Source organism: Quercus suber, unplaced genomic scaffold (assembly GCF_002906115.3).
Source record: "Quercus suber isolate HL8 unplaced genomic scaffold, Cork oak 2.0 scaffold_137, whole genome shotgun sequence".
Classification (NCBI taxonomy): Eukaryota; Viridiplantae; Streptophyta; class Magnoliopsida; order Fagales; family Fagaceae; genus Quercus; species Quercus suber.
Genome location: NW_027069599.1, coordinates 764495 through 778939, shown reverse-complemented (window position 1 = coordinate 778939; position 14445 = coordinate 764495). Strand labels below are relative to the sequence as shown.

Sequence of the window (14445 nt, the reverse complement as noted above, 5' to 3'; positions counted from 1 at the left end):
CATGCATACCATTTTGAAGTTTATTTGTTATGTTGGTATGTTATTATTTTGAATCCTTGATGTGACTTTGGGAATGTTAAGACTTTAAGTTGTTGATTTAATTTTCCTAAGTTGTAAGGCAGAGACAACTGTTTTTTTTTTTTTTTTTTTTTTTTTTTTTTTAATTTCATAAGTTGTAAGGCAGAGCCTACTTCTGTTAGAGATGATATATCTATTTTTCATCGACCCGATGTTTGTGTTGGAATTGAGATTATTCAATGAAATCTACGTTTAGTTTTTTGTGTGCATTAGTTATATTTTGAGATTATTCAATAACAAATTGTAGTTTGTGATAATCATAAAAAAAAAACATTGTTAATGCCAACCCGCCTAACCCGCTGAGTTCAAATTGCCAAAATTTGTAACCAATTTGCCGGATTTAGACTTTGGTGGATTGGTAGTGGATTGGAATTTTCCCAACCCGCTAGTGGTAGATTGGATAAAAATATTAGCCTTTACCTGCCCAATCCGACCTGCGCATACCCCTAATTTCAATGACAAAAATAGAATCTAAACTATATCAATATTGTATCTAAAATATAGTTTCAATTCTTTTTTCACCCCTAACATAGGTTTAATAAAAGTGAATAGAAGGATTAGGGACGAAAACAATTTTTTTTTTTTTTAATATTTTAGGAATGAATAGAACGTGTATTATATGTAAGGATACAAAAGAAGATTTTTAACTTTTAAAAAAAAAGTTGAAGTCTGAGTTGGAACTAATATTTGGTTCTTTGGCTACCCAAATACACAATAGGTGGGACCTCTCTCTCTCTCTCTCTCTCTCTCTCTCTCTCTCTCTCCACGTCACACTACTATCAAACAATATCTTAAGGACTATATGTGAGGTTGACTGTAGTTTCCTTGTTTTAGTTTGATTAAATAATATTGAAGTTTATCAAAAAAAAAAAAAAAATGCCATCAATGTTGTAATACTATACTACTAGTTGATATTTATCATACTGGCCACTAATCTAGTAATACACAATAGGTGGGATGTCTCTCTCTCTCTCTCATCACAATACTATGTCTTAAGGACAACTTGTGAGGTTGACTGTAGTTCCCTTATTTTAGTTTGATAAATAATATTGAAGTTTATGCAAAAAAGAAAAAGAAGAAAGAACAATGCTATTAATATCGTAATCTACCGGTCAATATTTATCATAGCATACTAGTCAATATTTATCATGGCTATTAATCTAATACAAATGCCCCTTATACGAACCAAGAGTAGCATCCGGCCCCGATCTATAGGCCCACTCATTGAATGGTCTCAGCCCTTCTCAGTCCACTTATTTGAGCTAAGATGGGTCTGGCCGAACATTCGAATGCCTTGGGAGAAGTCGCCTGCCGAGAAATAATCGGCGTCAAGCACAAGTTATTAGGAAGTCATATCAGCAGTAAGAGGTGGGTCCTCTCTAGTCAGTAATACGATATGGAGGGACCCACTAACATGGGGGAGATCCCCTCATCATGATAACCCCACTAAGAGGAGGGTATAAATAGGAGAGGAGAGGTAGGAATTGGGGGTTGAAAATTTTGGGAGAAAGTGAAACACGAGAGTAGTGAGGAAAAATGCATCCCCAGAATTAAGGAATCTTGTTCGTATTTTGAGGAAATGGCTCGATTGCCTAGAAGTCATCTCGGTTGAGACAAGATCAAGAGTGTTATGGGCCAAAGTAACATCTTAACTCCATCAGTAACTTGAGAAGCCACTTTTTGGACCTCCCATTGTGGGATAAGCCTAACCTAGAGTACAAGTAAATTGGAGGTCGAGGCCCAAAAGCCCAAGATTGTTGGGAACGGACCACCACACCCCTTAAAATGTGCCAAATAAAATGCTATCTACACGACTATACCAGAGTTTTTTGTGTTTATTGTATTTGGTGTGGATCTCAAGTTAGACGTAAAACTTGAGATGATATTGTAACTGTTTTTATAATTATGAATTTATTAGGAGTTTGTTTCATGGTTTTTCCCTTCAAGGAGAAAGTGTTTTTCATGTAAATTTTTGTGTGTAATTGATATTTTGGCTTGACAATAATTTTTGAAATTTATTAAAATCGTTAATCATTTTCTTAATTTACAAAAAGACTAGGTTTGGGACCCAACACTATGAACTATGACACAAAAGTCTAAAAGAATTCACCAGGCTTTTTAGGATTCCACAATTCTGCTAACTAAACCATCCGACTCTTCACATGATCCGGGGGACATGGCCACTGATTTGATTAAAGTTGTTCGATCCATCTAACATAAATTCTTGCATTTCCACTTTCCAGCCACTTATTTTGCTTCCAACTTCTCTACAACGAATAAAAAATATTTCAATATGTTGTTTGACGAAGAGAGAGGTAAACCCAAAAACTTAGACCCCTTGAGACAGCTTCTTGATCCCTCACTTCTGGAACTTGCAGAACTCATTCATATGTATCAACAGCACACAATTCCAATTTTCAGTTACTCATTCGGTCATTCCTACTACTAGGAAGCGTAAGCGAATATTGGCTTGTGGTTCCACAATTGAAATTGCATAGGCAGAGGAACGAAACACTTGTCCAAGTAGGAGATACGGCATAGAAAACCAAAAATTCAAGTAATGTCTATAAAACTTTAATATTACAAATACGATTTATAATCATTTTTCTAATATCATATTATTAGGCAGTATGTTTCAGTTAGCTTAATTAGTAAAATATTTTATCGTTGAATTAGGAACTTGAGATCCAATGTTGCATCCACCAAAAAGAAACTAATTAATTTTTTTCTTGGTGATAAAGAGTAATTATCATGGTGGAATGAACGTTATATGTTCAAATCATATTATATCATACAACTTGGTTGAATGTTGGAACTATTTCATTTTTTTTTTCACCCAAATCTAGATTTAGTTTTCTGAAAAATTGAAAACGAAAATACTACCCAAACAAAAATACCATTGAGGCCCACTGTTTTAAAAAATTGAAAAGAAAAACACCTTGAAAATAGTGGAACAAGACAGGCTCTTAACTTAATTACCTCATGTTCTCAACATTTTGAGAGTAACGTTAATGTATTATTCTCTCATCTCCTCTCAACCTTAAGGAAGTTTCAACTTATAGCATCCGTTCTTGATAATAGCTCTTTATTATCAGACCAAAATATCAATCAGTTTTTGGTATAGATAGGGATTGAAGCCTAAGTCTCTTATACAACTATCAGAAACTTTATCAGTTAAGCTAACTGGAACCCACTGATATAATTCACGATTTAAACGAAGGAGAGAGTATCATATTGTTGAGTATTCCGTTAGCAACTAATAATTTTTCTTAAGAATAATTTAGCACTACAACCTATTTAACACTTTATCACAATTATTATATATGATAGGTTGTAATTGGTTGCTTGATACTTTTACATGAAACCACTATTTTTTTTTTTTCTCAACTATTCGTAAAAAGTCAAGTAGAAAAATTGTAGCAAAATGTATGGAATAAATTGTATTTCTAGAATTTTTGTTTTCCTAGTATAGTAGTATTCCTAATGTTAAAGAAGAACCCGGTTATAGGGAAAACAAAAAAATGAACACGGCACTGGAAGCAGAACCTCTGAGTCAGGTTGAATTGATACGCGGATGTGCAAGTCGACCTCTAGATTCTAATGGGCTAAAGGCACATGAGGCCGACACTTTGATTCCAAAATATTTGTTGTTTACGCTTCAAACTTACCATCTCAGGACTTTCTTGTCCGAATCAATAAACTAGTATGCCCTGCCATTTCTTTCTTAAAAAAAAAAAAAAAATAGTGTGCCCTGCCATTTCAAGCTAGCCCATAGTTTTGGCGTTTTGCTACAAATACAGGGGCCACTTTCCATAAACCACTGATGGCCTGTGGTTTTCTACTTTATGAATTATGACCACTTCTACTTCCCTAGTATATAAGAAAGAACCCCCTTCTATTCTGCCCCAACAATCAAAATCAAAACCAAAACCTCAATTTCTCATACGCACATCTCTTTTCTCCACCAAATTCTTAAAAGACTCGAAAACCAATATGAATTCAGCTTGCAAAGCTTGGATTGTGGCAACGAGTATAGCTGCTGTGGAGACCCTGAAAGACCAAGGGGTGTGCAGGTGGAATTTTGTTATAAGGTCAATGCAACAACATGCCAAGAACAATATCAGGTCCTATTATCAGGCCAAGAAACTCTCTGCTCAGTCTTCTTCTGCTATTTCTAATACCATAAAGCGGTCCAAGGAGGATTCCATAAGAAAAGTCATGGACTTGAGCTGCTGGGGTCCCAATACTATTAGATTTTAGTATGTTAATTCAAGAATGTAATACCAATTTTCCGTGAGATGATTCCTACCTTTACTTGCTATTATTGTCTATCTTATTAAAGCAAATTAATGGTCAAATTTGTATTATATGAGCTTACCTCTCCATCTTCGTTTTATGTGATTTTTACTTATTTTCTCTTATAATATCTTCCTATAAATTCTTTATACGTATATTATTTACGAATTTAATTAAGCTTAAACATATCTCGACATGTTTTGCTTTGGTTAATCAGCTGAGACACAATCATATAGGGGATATATTCCATCACTGAACACTGGCTGAGGACAAAGACTGTAAGAAGGGAGTACTAGGAGTTCAAGGATCGTCCCACGCCAAAATGCTATCCCCATTTCCTACCATTCTACTGGTCCCTTTTGCAAGCAATGACTTCACCCCTTTTAAGGCTTTCCAAGCTCATGATGAAGCCTTTACTGGCCTCGAATCTTCACATAGCCCCTTCGTATGTTTAAATTAGGGTGGACATATGGCCACTGATTTGATCAAATTTGCTCGATCCATCCAAGAAAAATTCTTGCATTTGCACTTGTTTTTGCTTCCAGCTTCTTTCTAACGAATAATAAAATAAAATAAAATAAAATCTTTGGATCTATTGTTCGACAAAAAAAAAAAAGAAAAAGAAAAAAGAGGGACACCCAATTACTTGACTGAGGCAACTTCTTGATCCCCTACTTGTTCCTACATAACAATGCAGAATAGTCTGAGAGTATAGTTCTTACACTATCCTATCGCATGATAGTGAGTTTTAATAATAAATTTATGATGTCCTATTACATAATAGTGAGTTTTAATAATAAATTTTTTTTTTTGGTAAACAAAGGATTTCATTAAAAATCAACCTGGGACAGTTTCACAAACATTAGGACATAGCCTATTACGATACAAACCCAGCGAATCAAAAAGCAAAAAGGGGTTTACAACAACAGGTGAAGCAGCAAAACGCGAACCACCATCAGAGGAAGAAGCTCCCAGCTTAGCAAGAGCATCAGCGCAGAAGTTCGCCTCTCTATAGCAATGAACCACCTTAGCCTGAGGCAACTGCAGCAGGAGGTCCCTACAATCATCAACAAGTCCAGAAAAATCTCCATTAGACCTACTGTTACAAGAAATAAGGGAGATTGCTGCTGCTGCATCAAGCTCCACTTCAACCGCTTGGGCATGAACATCAACACACAAAGCCAACCCCTCTCGCAAGCCCCACAACTCAGCTGCAAGACTAGAACTTACATCAATCTTTTTTGCAAAACCAGCAACCCACTGACCATCCTAAACCCTAAACCCTAATAATAAATTTTACGATGTGATTCACCATGTGATCATATGAAAAAGAAAAAGAAACTTATGAGACTCCCAACATGTGTGAGTTCTATATGTGTGTCTCATATGTTGTGAGATTGTAGTATCATGAGATACTATTTCGTTTATATGGGATGAGATGTAACTAAATATTCACACTATAACTAGCAATTTTTTCTAAGATTTCTAGCTAGCAAAGTAGAAAGTCAAACAAGTTTAAAATTTTTCAAAACTGACAAACTAGTTCTTTCTAACTCTAAACGCAATGACACTATGAGTAAGATGAAAAAAAAAAAAGAATAACAGTTGAGGACTAAGAGCATTCACATCAGTGGATGTAAAGTTTTGCAAAATGTAAAAAATCATTTATTTTACACATTTTGACCAAAAAAACACTTACATCAATGTGTAAAATTGTGCATAAATATACAAGTGCTATAATAACCGTGCATATATGCACGGTTACTGTAGCACTTCAATTTAATATTTTAGTAATTTTTTCTTTCTCATTGTCTCTGGTTACTCTCACTCTCCTTTTTTCTCATTTGGTCAACTCATCAAACCATTGTTGCCGATCAAATCATCAGACCAACACAAAGCCTGATCAAATCTCCGATTGCCACCGCCATCGCCACAAAGCCTCTCTAATCGCCGATCGCCACTGATTTCTCGTTGTTTGATCAATGGGTTTTGGGTTGGGTGGGTGATGATTTGGCTTTTGAATTGAGTGGGTTTCGGCTTGAATGAGTTGGTTTTCCTTGATGATGCTGGTTGGGTAGGTGATGATGGTGGTTGGGTGTGGAGTGATCTAGTGATGATGGTTAGGTCTGTGAGAGAGAAGGGTAGTTATGATGACGGTGGTTGGGTCTGTGAGAGAGAGAGAGAGAGAGAGAGAGAGAGAGCTAGTGAGTGAGAAAATAATAAAAAATTATAAAAAAATAAATATTTTATTGAATAAATGTATAGAATAAATAAACTAATATGAGTGTTTTGTAAAAATAATTATATAAAATAAAAAAAATAATTTTTAGTGTAAAATGGACGAAAAGTTTGCGTCCACTTATGGAAATGGTCTAAGTTGGCCATATAATTTATAAAGGCCTCTTGCGTGTAAGTTGTATTTCACCCTCCTTGTATCAAGGATGAACACGGTTTGAGGAAAACGACAAAAAAAAGAAAAAAAAAAGAAAAAGAAAAAGGCAGAGGCAGCACTTTAGATGTACAAGTCACCTGGGCTGATACGCCCTCACCTTCCGTGGTCCCATATGTGAGAGAGAGAGAGGGTGAGTGAGGACATATAAAAAGCCTGGCCCATTACCCTTAGAAAATTTAGCCAACACTGTACACTTACCAATGGCCAAAAAATCTGCTAATAACGCGCCCAAGCGGTAGCTATTTCAGGACTTTGGCGTCCGAATCAATAAAACTAGTGCGCTCACCAAAAATATGTAACCTGCCATTTCAAGCTTAGCTAGCCCATGGTTTTGGCGTTTTGCTATTAAAAATACCAGGGCCTCTACTGCCAACTGCCTGTGGTTTTCTACTTTCCAGGTTACCCTCCTTAAAATATTGACCTCCCTACCTATATAAGGAAAGAAACCCCCCTACTATTAACCCCTCAACAACAACAACAACAACAACAACAAAATTAAAACCATCAATTTCTTACACACAACCTTGAATTGAATTCATTACCAGAAACCCAAATTCAAAAAAAGCTTAAACTTAACAAATATGAATTCAGCTTGCAAAGCTTGGATTGTGGCATCAAGCATAGCTGCAGTGGAGACCCTGAAAGACCAAGGGGTGTGCAGGTGGAATTTTGTTATGAGGTCAGTGCATCAACATGCCAAGAACAATATCAGGTCTTATTATCAGGCTAAGAAGCTGTCTGCTCAGTCTTCTTCTGCTATTTCTAATACCATTATGCGGTCCAAGGAAGAGTCTATGAGAAAAGTCCTGGATTTGAGCTGCTGGGGTCCCAATACCACTAGATTTTAGTGTGTTGTTTCAAGATATGTAATCCCATTTTTCCGTGAGATGATTCCTAGCTTCATTAGAGATTTTAAAAATGTCTGTACTTGCCATTATTGTTTATCTTATTAAAGCAAATTAATGGTCAAATTTCTATTATATGAGCTTAATTACCTCCCCACATCTTTGTTTCATGTAATTTTTACTTCTTATTTCTCTTATAAATTCCTCCTATAAATTCTTTATATATATATATATATATATATACACGCACACATATAATTGACAGATTTTTGGCCATTTGATGGTGAATGCCATGATGGAGAAAATGGTTTTGTGTGAAGCACATAACAAGTAGCATTGTTCTTCAACTCTGTTGGATTGATCTAAAGATGTGCCGAAAATATGAATCATGAAACCATTTCCTGATCAATGTAATAAATTTTTCCAGAAAAATCCCTAATGGGTAATGACACAAATAGGCTATCAAGTTCAGGACCTGTTTTGTGAAGAGTTATGGAGCGGGTTTCCGGTTCCCACTCTAAATTGCTTCAATTACAATGTCATTAAATACGACATCATTCCGTTAAAAAGAAAAAAAAGAAAACGAGATCTTGATTTTCTAATTCATTGGGTGGAAAAAAAAAGAAAAAAGAAAAAAAGAAAGACAGCACTGATACTAATTTAAATGGAAAAAAAAAAAAAAAAAACCCCGAAATTCCAAAACTTGGCTAAATTGGTTGGGGGTGGTATGGTATCCACCGAAAAAAGAACATTGTTTGCATGGTTTTAAAAATTGGTACGATGAAAGAACTGAAAAAGAAACTAATTACCGATTTTCTAGTCAAACTAATAATGTCATAAATAATTTAATTATTATTTATTTAAATTATATAAATAATTAATAATTTTTTAAAATACAAAAACTAACCAACCAAAAGTAATAAATATGTTTCCCTAACCTTGCAAACATATTCCCCTAGAATTGGATGAAATTCGATCATATATGCCTGAAATACTCTAAATTTGGAGAGATCTTGTTATATCTCGCAGGATTTGGAGAGATCTCAACGAGGTTTCACTGAATCTACACTAGATCTTGATGGACCTCAGAAAGATCTCGTGGGATCTCGCCAATATCCCACAAGATCCTGGTGGATCTGTTGAGATCTAATCGAATATCTCTTCATATGACAAAGAACCGAGGCTATTGGTGGTGGTGGATATCGGTTGGGTCGGTTAGAATCTAATTTTTAAGCCGCAACCCACCACTCTTTAAAATGGAGCTCAAAATCCAAATTGAGGAAAAAAAATTAGTGGGAGTTGAGTGTAATTCTACAACATCTAATCTCCGTATTTGGTACATGATTCTATTATGAAATCCAAATAGAACTCTAGATTTATTATTATTATTATAATTTTGAGATAATTCTAGAGACTAGAGGTCATGTTTTGGTATGATAGTAAAGGTCCTTCACCAAAAATACAATAATTTTGGGTACTGGGAACAAATTTTCTAAATTCGACTCTATTTTTTATTAATATATCAAAAGATTGAACTTTTTTCCTTTTTACTTGGGCTTAAAATTTTTCTATTACTCTAATCAAATAAAAATGTTTTTGACTAGTATGCAGCTATAATTCTAATCCCCCATACCTCCTTTTATTACTTGACAAAAGCAAAAGGCAAAACAAAGCTAGATGAAGCAGCCCCCACCAACCTTTTCAGCGCCAAAAAGAAAAAGAAAAAGAGAAAAGGACTAGCAACCCCACCAACCTTTTCTTTTCAAAGGCACAGCCTATGAGCTATGCAAATGGTTTTGGGTCCAAATACCAGGGTTTTCTCCCAAACTACTGGCAAAACTGCCTATAGTTTTGCACCCAATATCTTCTCACCTGCCACTATCTTCACACATTATATAAGATCCCTTTCCTTACATTGGGCACCATCAAAATTCAAAATTCAAAATCTATTTTCCATCTTCCGAACTCCCAAATCTCCATTTGTTTCAGTTCCGATTTAGAGAGAGAAAGAAGTATGAGTGCAACAAGTAAAGCTTCTTGGATGGTGGCAGCAAGTATTGGTGCAGTTGAGGCTTTGAAAGACCAGGGTGTTTGCAGATGGAACTATCCTCTAAGGTCACTTCACCAGCATGCGAAGAACAATATCAGATCATACTATCAAGCCAAGAAACTCTCAGCTCAGTCTTCCTCGGCTATATCTAGTAAAGTGAACAACGAGAAGCTAAAGCAGAGTGAAGAGTCTTTGAGAAAAGTCATGTATTTGAGTTGTTGGGGTCCTAACTGATCCCCCCCTACACTTCTTGTAAATATAAGGCCAAGTTTTGAATCAATATAAATTGCTTCATCCCAAATTTTTGTCTGTTATCCTCATCCCTACCAATTTCATTTTACTAATGGTCGATTTAGGACAGCAGTAGGAGCGTTTTAGTATTCAACTTTTATAGGTATTTTGCCAAGAATTGTTAATATTTGTATATTTGTGACATGTTCCTCTTTGTTTTTATCTTCGTTTTTTATGGGTATATTTGGGTTATAGAATGAATTGAATTTGGTCGGATTTGAACAGGATAAATCTGAACTGAGAGAGATTCAAATGATTTTTATTTAGCCATTTTAAAGTATCTGTTAACAGAAACGTGATTAAATCTTTCTTTGATTTCTGCCAGTGAAAATAAATTGCAATCAAAAAATGTAAAGGGGGTTTTCTGTAGAAGCAGATAATTATTTTATGAAAATAGCCACCTTGTCCGTCATCAGTAAGGTCAAGGATATTGTTTAGCCAAAAAAAAAAAAAAAAAAAAAAATTAAGGACAAGGGTATTGCATTTGCTTTCTTGAAGGTTAACACCTATTGAATATTAGTAAACTTTAGAAAATTCAACACATTTTCCGTTTTGAAAGAAAGGAGCAAAAAAATTTGGGGCCAAAGGCAAGAATATAAAATTTTATTTATAATTTTTTGAATTTTATATATAATTTTTTGTATTACTTCAGGAAAAAAATTATTAAAAAAAAAATTTGGAGGGCCATCCTGTGTATGGGACCAGAATTTTGCCTTCGAGAAAGTCAAAACAAGAACAACAAATTTTGATAATACAATTAAGAAAGGTGAAAATGCATTTTAGTTCCTACATTTTGGTTTTATTTTTTATTTTTTTTATATAAATTTATTTATTTTGATCCCTACATTTTAATTTCACCATTTTTAGCTACAAAATTAACTGTAGACTTAGGCTACAAACTTACTTAATATCTTTTTATTGGAGGTAAATTTTGACAAATCCATCATTAGATTACATCTTTTTCTTATATCCTCAATGCTTGCAAAATTTCAAGAAAATTAAAGATCAATAACTATGTCATCAATAAATTTTTTAAATTGCAAGTTTTTATAATTTAAAATTATGCATAACATATAAACTTATAGATTATATAGTAAATGATATCCAATCGATACAAAATTTAACATATGTACTAAGAGCGTAAAGAACATGCAATTCAATGGTTAGATTTTCAAAATATGTTGTAATATTTATTTTATTGAGTAAGTTTGTAGCCTTAAACTATAACCAATTTTGTAACTAAGTTTTGTCCCTAAATCATTTAGCGTGAGTTATTTTGGTCCTTTTCGGTAAATGCTGACGTGACGAATAAAATAATAATTAAAAAAAGACATTTTCATGTTTTTTCTAAATTCTTTTAAAACAAAATAAGATAATTAAAATTAAAAAAAAAAATTATTTCTTTCATTATTTTTTTTGATGAACATGTTCATGTTCCTTGTGTTCATCCCCTGAACATGAATCATATTCTTAGATCAATAAGAGTTAAACTTTATTACAAACCCAGAAAAAATTCATACAATCATAATAAAAACTTCAACCCAAAACTTCCTTATTAAAAACCATCTCTTCCAAAACTCAAAGCTTCCTCTCTCTCTTTCAAAACACGGAGATCTCTCTCTTCCAAAACATGTTCATGGCCGAAGGCTTCGAGCTCTACCTCCTTGCTCATCGCCACCGCCACCACCACAAATGGTTGTGGTGCTTTTTTTCATTCTCTGATTGGCGCTTTGCTCTCTCTCTCGGCGGTGGGTTAATTTTCATTTTCCCCTCTCTTTCGGCTCTTGATCTCTCTCTCAGCTCTCTTTCAGTTTTCTATCTTTCTCTCTTTTTCCTATATGGGTTTGATTTGGGTTAAAGAGAGAGAATGAAGGGTTAGATAAGGGTTAGATCGGTGGTGGTGGTGGAAGTGGTGGTTGCAAATTAGTAGTGGAGGTGGTGGTTGCAGATTGGTGGTAGTAGTGGAGGTGGTGGTTGCAGATCGGTAGTAAGGTAGTGGAGGGGCTCAGATCGGCGGTGGAGACTAGCGATGGAGGTGGAGAAAGACATACTCAACTCAGTAGAGGTGGAGATCAATGGTGTTGGTGGCAGTGGTCAGCTGGGCTCACAGGTGGTGGGTAGATCTGGATTTTTTGGCCATTGGTGGGGTTTGAAGGTGGTGGATTGATGGAGGATTTTCTTGGTCAATTGTTTTGTTTGGTTGAGTTTTGATGTTTGGTGTTTGGTTGGTTGGGTCCGGTAGAGATGTTTTAGTGTTTTGGTTGAGATGTTGTGTTTTGGTATTTTTGTGATTTTTGGGTTTTGGTCTCATTTGAAGATTGTTGTGTGTTTTGCATGTTTGGTTGCTAAGAAAATGCAAGAAGAGAAACAATGGGAGAAACTTTTAGATATGGGTTGGTGTTCTTGTGCAAGAAACTTTTAAATCTTAATTCATGTGAATTTTGGTTTTTAATTATGTTTTTATTTAGTTAAAATTAATAAATTAAATTTTTAAATTTATATGCTGATGTGTCATGGGTGATGTGAATTTTTAATAACATTTAAGTCCTTCGTTAGCCACCTCAGACATTTCCAACTGTTGACTGACGGAAAAAACCAAAATAACTTGCGCTAATTTATTTAGGGACTAAAAGTGGTGAAATTAAAATGTAGGGAGCAAATGGAAAAAAACCAAAATGTAGGGACTAAAAGTGTATTTATGCCATTAAGAAATAATTAATATTCAAAAACAAATTAATTCATGAAATATAAATATAGTATCTATTTAGTATTCACAAAATATATTAAAAAAAACAAATAATTGTTTCTTAATACATTTCAACTCAATCATTTATGATATAATAAATTGGAATTGGAAGTTCTTTTAAATTCTCAAAATCATATTTGATTAACTTTGTATTAAAATTTTCAACAACTTCTCTTTTGATGTACTACAAAATCAACGATTCGTTAAAATATTATTGGAAAAGTTAGTTTTGATAATATTTATGAGTGAAAATGTTCGGTCGATATTTGCAATAGAAATTGTAAGAATAAATACTAATGCAACCACTTTGAAAATATAGTAATAGTTTATTGATTTTCAATTCCTGAGTAGCCATTGGCATGATTTAAAAAGTATTAAATTTTTTTTTTTTGAAGTGCAAATGTCCTACTACATATGCTTATCATGGTGAAGTTTCATTTTCAATACTATTTTTTTTTTCATAATTTGTGAATCCTTGCAAGTAAAAATTATTAACTGGTAGACAAATATTATCAATTCTAATTAGATTCATGTACCTCTCGAGAATTCAAAGCTAAGAATAAGTCTACATTTACTAAACTGGAGATTTAAATCTTGTAATTGAGAATTTACTACAAATAAAAATCTAATAAGTAATTATACACAATTATATAGCCATTTTACTCATTGGAGAAAAATTAGTGTTAAACAATCTTTTGAGTGGAGTTAGATAGCTCATCAACACCCATATCTCAAAATTCTAAACTTTTAATTTTTGGTCCTAAATAAGTAAATAACCAAATATCATATGAAATCATAGTTTTTATATATAAAGAAAAGTTTATATATATATATATATATATACACACGCGCACACACATATAGTTCTATGAGTAAAGATAGATTTTTTTTTTTTTTTGAAAGAGAGCGATGGATCATATATATGGGTTAGGTGGACACTTCAATATTTTTGGTTTTTGAGGGACTAATTTCAATTTTGGAGGGGGGGGGGGGTTGGGGCAGTATGAGTTTTCAATCCAAATCTCTATCAAACTACATTGTTGTATCAGTATTATTATTAGACTATTATTAGATTAACATTTTTTTTTTGAGGAAAAATGATTAGGTTAACTAGGTTCTATAAATGATTCTCCTTACCACAATATTATTCACTCTTTTAGCAATATATTAGGCCACATATTTTTGCTTCAACATTAAACTTTCATAAGCACAAAAAACAAATACTTAAAACTGGAACTGGGGGGAAAAAAAAGCCAACATACTAGACAAAAGCCCATGGGCATCCTGGTTAATAAACAAATCAGACTCCCCCCTCCCACAGTTTTCTCCCCATTTTGGGGAGAAAACTATCTAGTGGACTCGGGGAGTAAACACCTGGGCTCCACCCTTTCTTTTCCCTCTCTCCCTCCTAACCAAATCCTCCAAAATGCCTCTATTTCACCTCTACTTCTCCTTATGTTTATGTTACATTATTGTCGTCATGCACTTGTTCTTTGATCTCTCTTTGCCTTACTCAACCAACAACCTGCTCATGCTTGAATGGCTCAAGCTCAGTTGCTAATTGACGCATTTAACCACAACTTCTTCATCTTTTTATCTTTTCTCCAATCTCCACGATCCAACCAAATGAAGCACTGACTTTTCTTTCTTTTAGGCCGTGTTTGGTTTGACAAAAAATATTTTCCAA

The 14445-nt window shown here is 34.0% G+C and overlaps 4 protein-coding genes across 4 annotated transcripts; 3 read left to right on the top strand and 1 right to left on the bottom strand.

Annotated features, from left to right (window-relative positions):
* The first annotated feature begins 3954 nt into the window (after window positions 1-3954).
* LOC112001058 (uncharacterized) lies at window positions 3955-4455 on the top strand. Its single transcript, XM_024033220.2, has one exon. It carries the CDS (start codon window positions 4072-4074, stop codon window positions 4336-4338), a length of 267 nt encoding a protein of 88 aa, XP_023888988.2. The 5' UTR covers window positions 3955-4071; the 3' UTR covers window positions 4339-4455.
* Window positions 4456-5211: 756 nt separating this feature from the next.
* On the bottom strand, window positions 5212-6302 carry LOC112001056 (uncharacterized). Its single transcript, XM_024033218.1, has 2 exons — window positions 6263-6302; window positions 5212-5585 (listed from the first exon to the last, which is right to left on the bottom strand). Exons 1-2 carry the CDS (start codon window positions 6300-6302, stop codon window positions 5212-5214), a joined length of 414 nt encoding a protein of 137 aa, XP_023888986.1.
* Window positions 6303-7184: 882 nt separating this feature from the next.
* Window positions 7185-7828, top strand: LOC111986377 (uncharacterized). The gene has a single exon (XM_024018003.2). It carries the CDS (start codon window positions 7408-7410, stop codon window positions 7672-7674), a length of 267 nt encoding a protein of 88 aa, XP_023873771.1. The 5' UTR covers window positions 7185-7407; the 3' UTR covers window positions 7675-7828.
* Window positions 7829-9577: 1749 nt separating this feature from the next.
* Window positions 9578-10022, top strand: LOC111986378 (uncharacterized). Its single transcript, XM_024018004.2, has one exon. The coding sequence runs from the start codon at window positions 9686-9688 to the stop codon at window positions 9953-9955; it is 270 nt and encodes an 89-aa protein (XP_023873772.1). The 5' UTR covers window positions 9578-9685; the 3' UTR covers window positions 9956-10022.
* Window positions 10023-14445: the final 4423 nt, after the last annotated feature.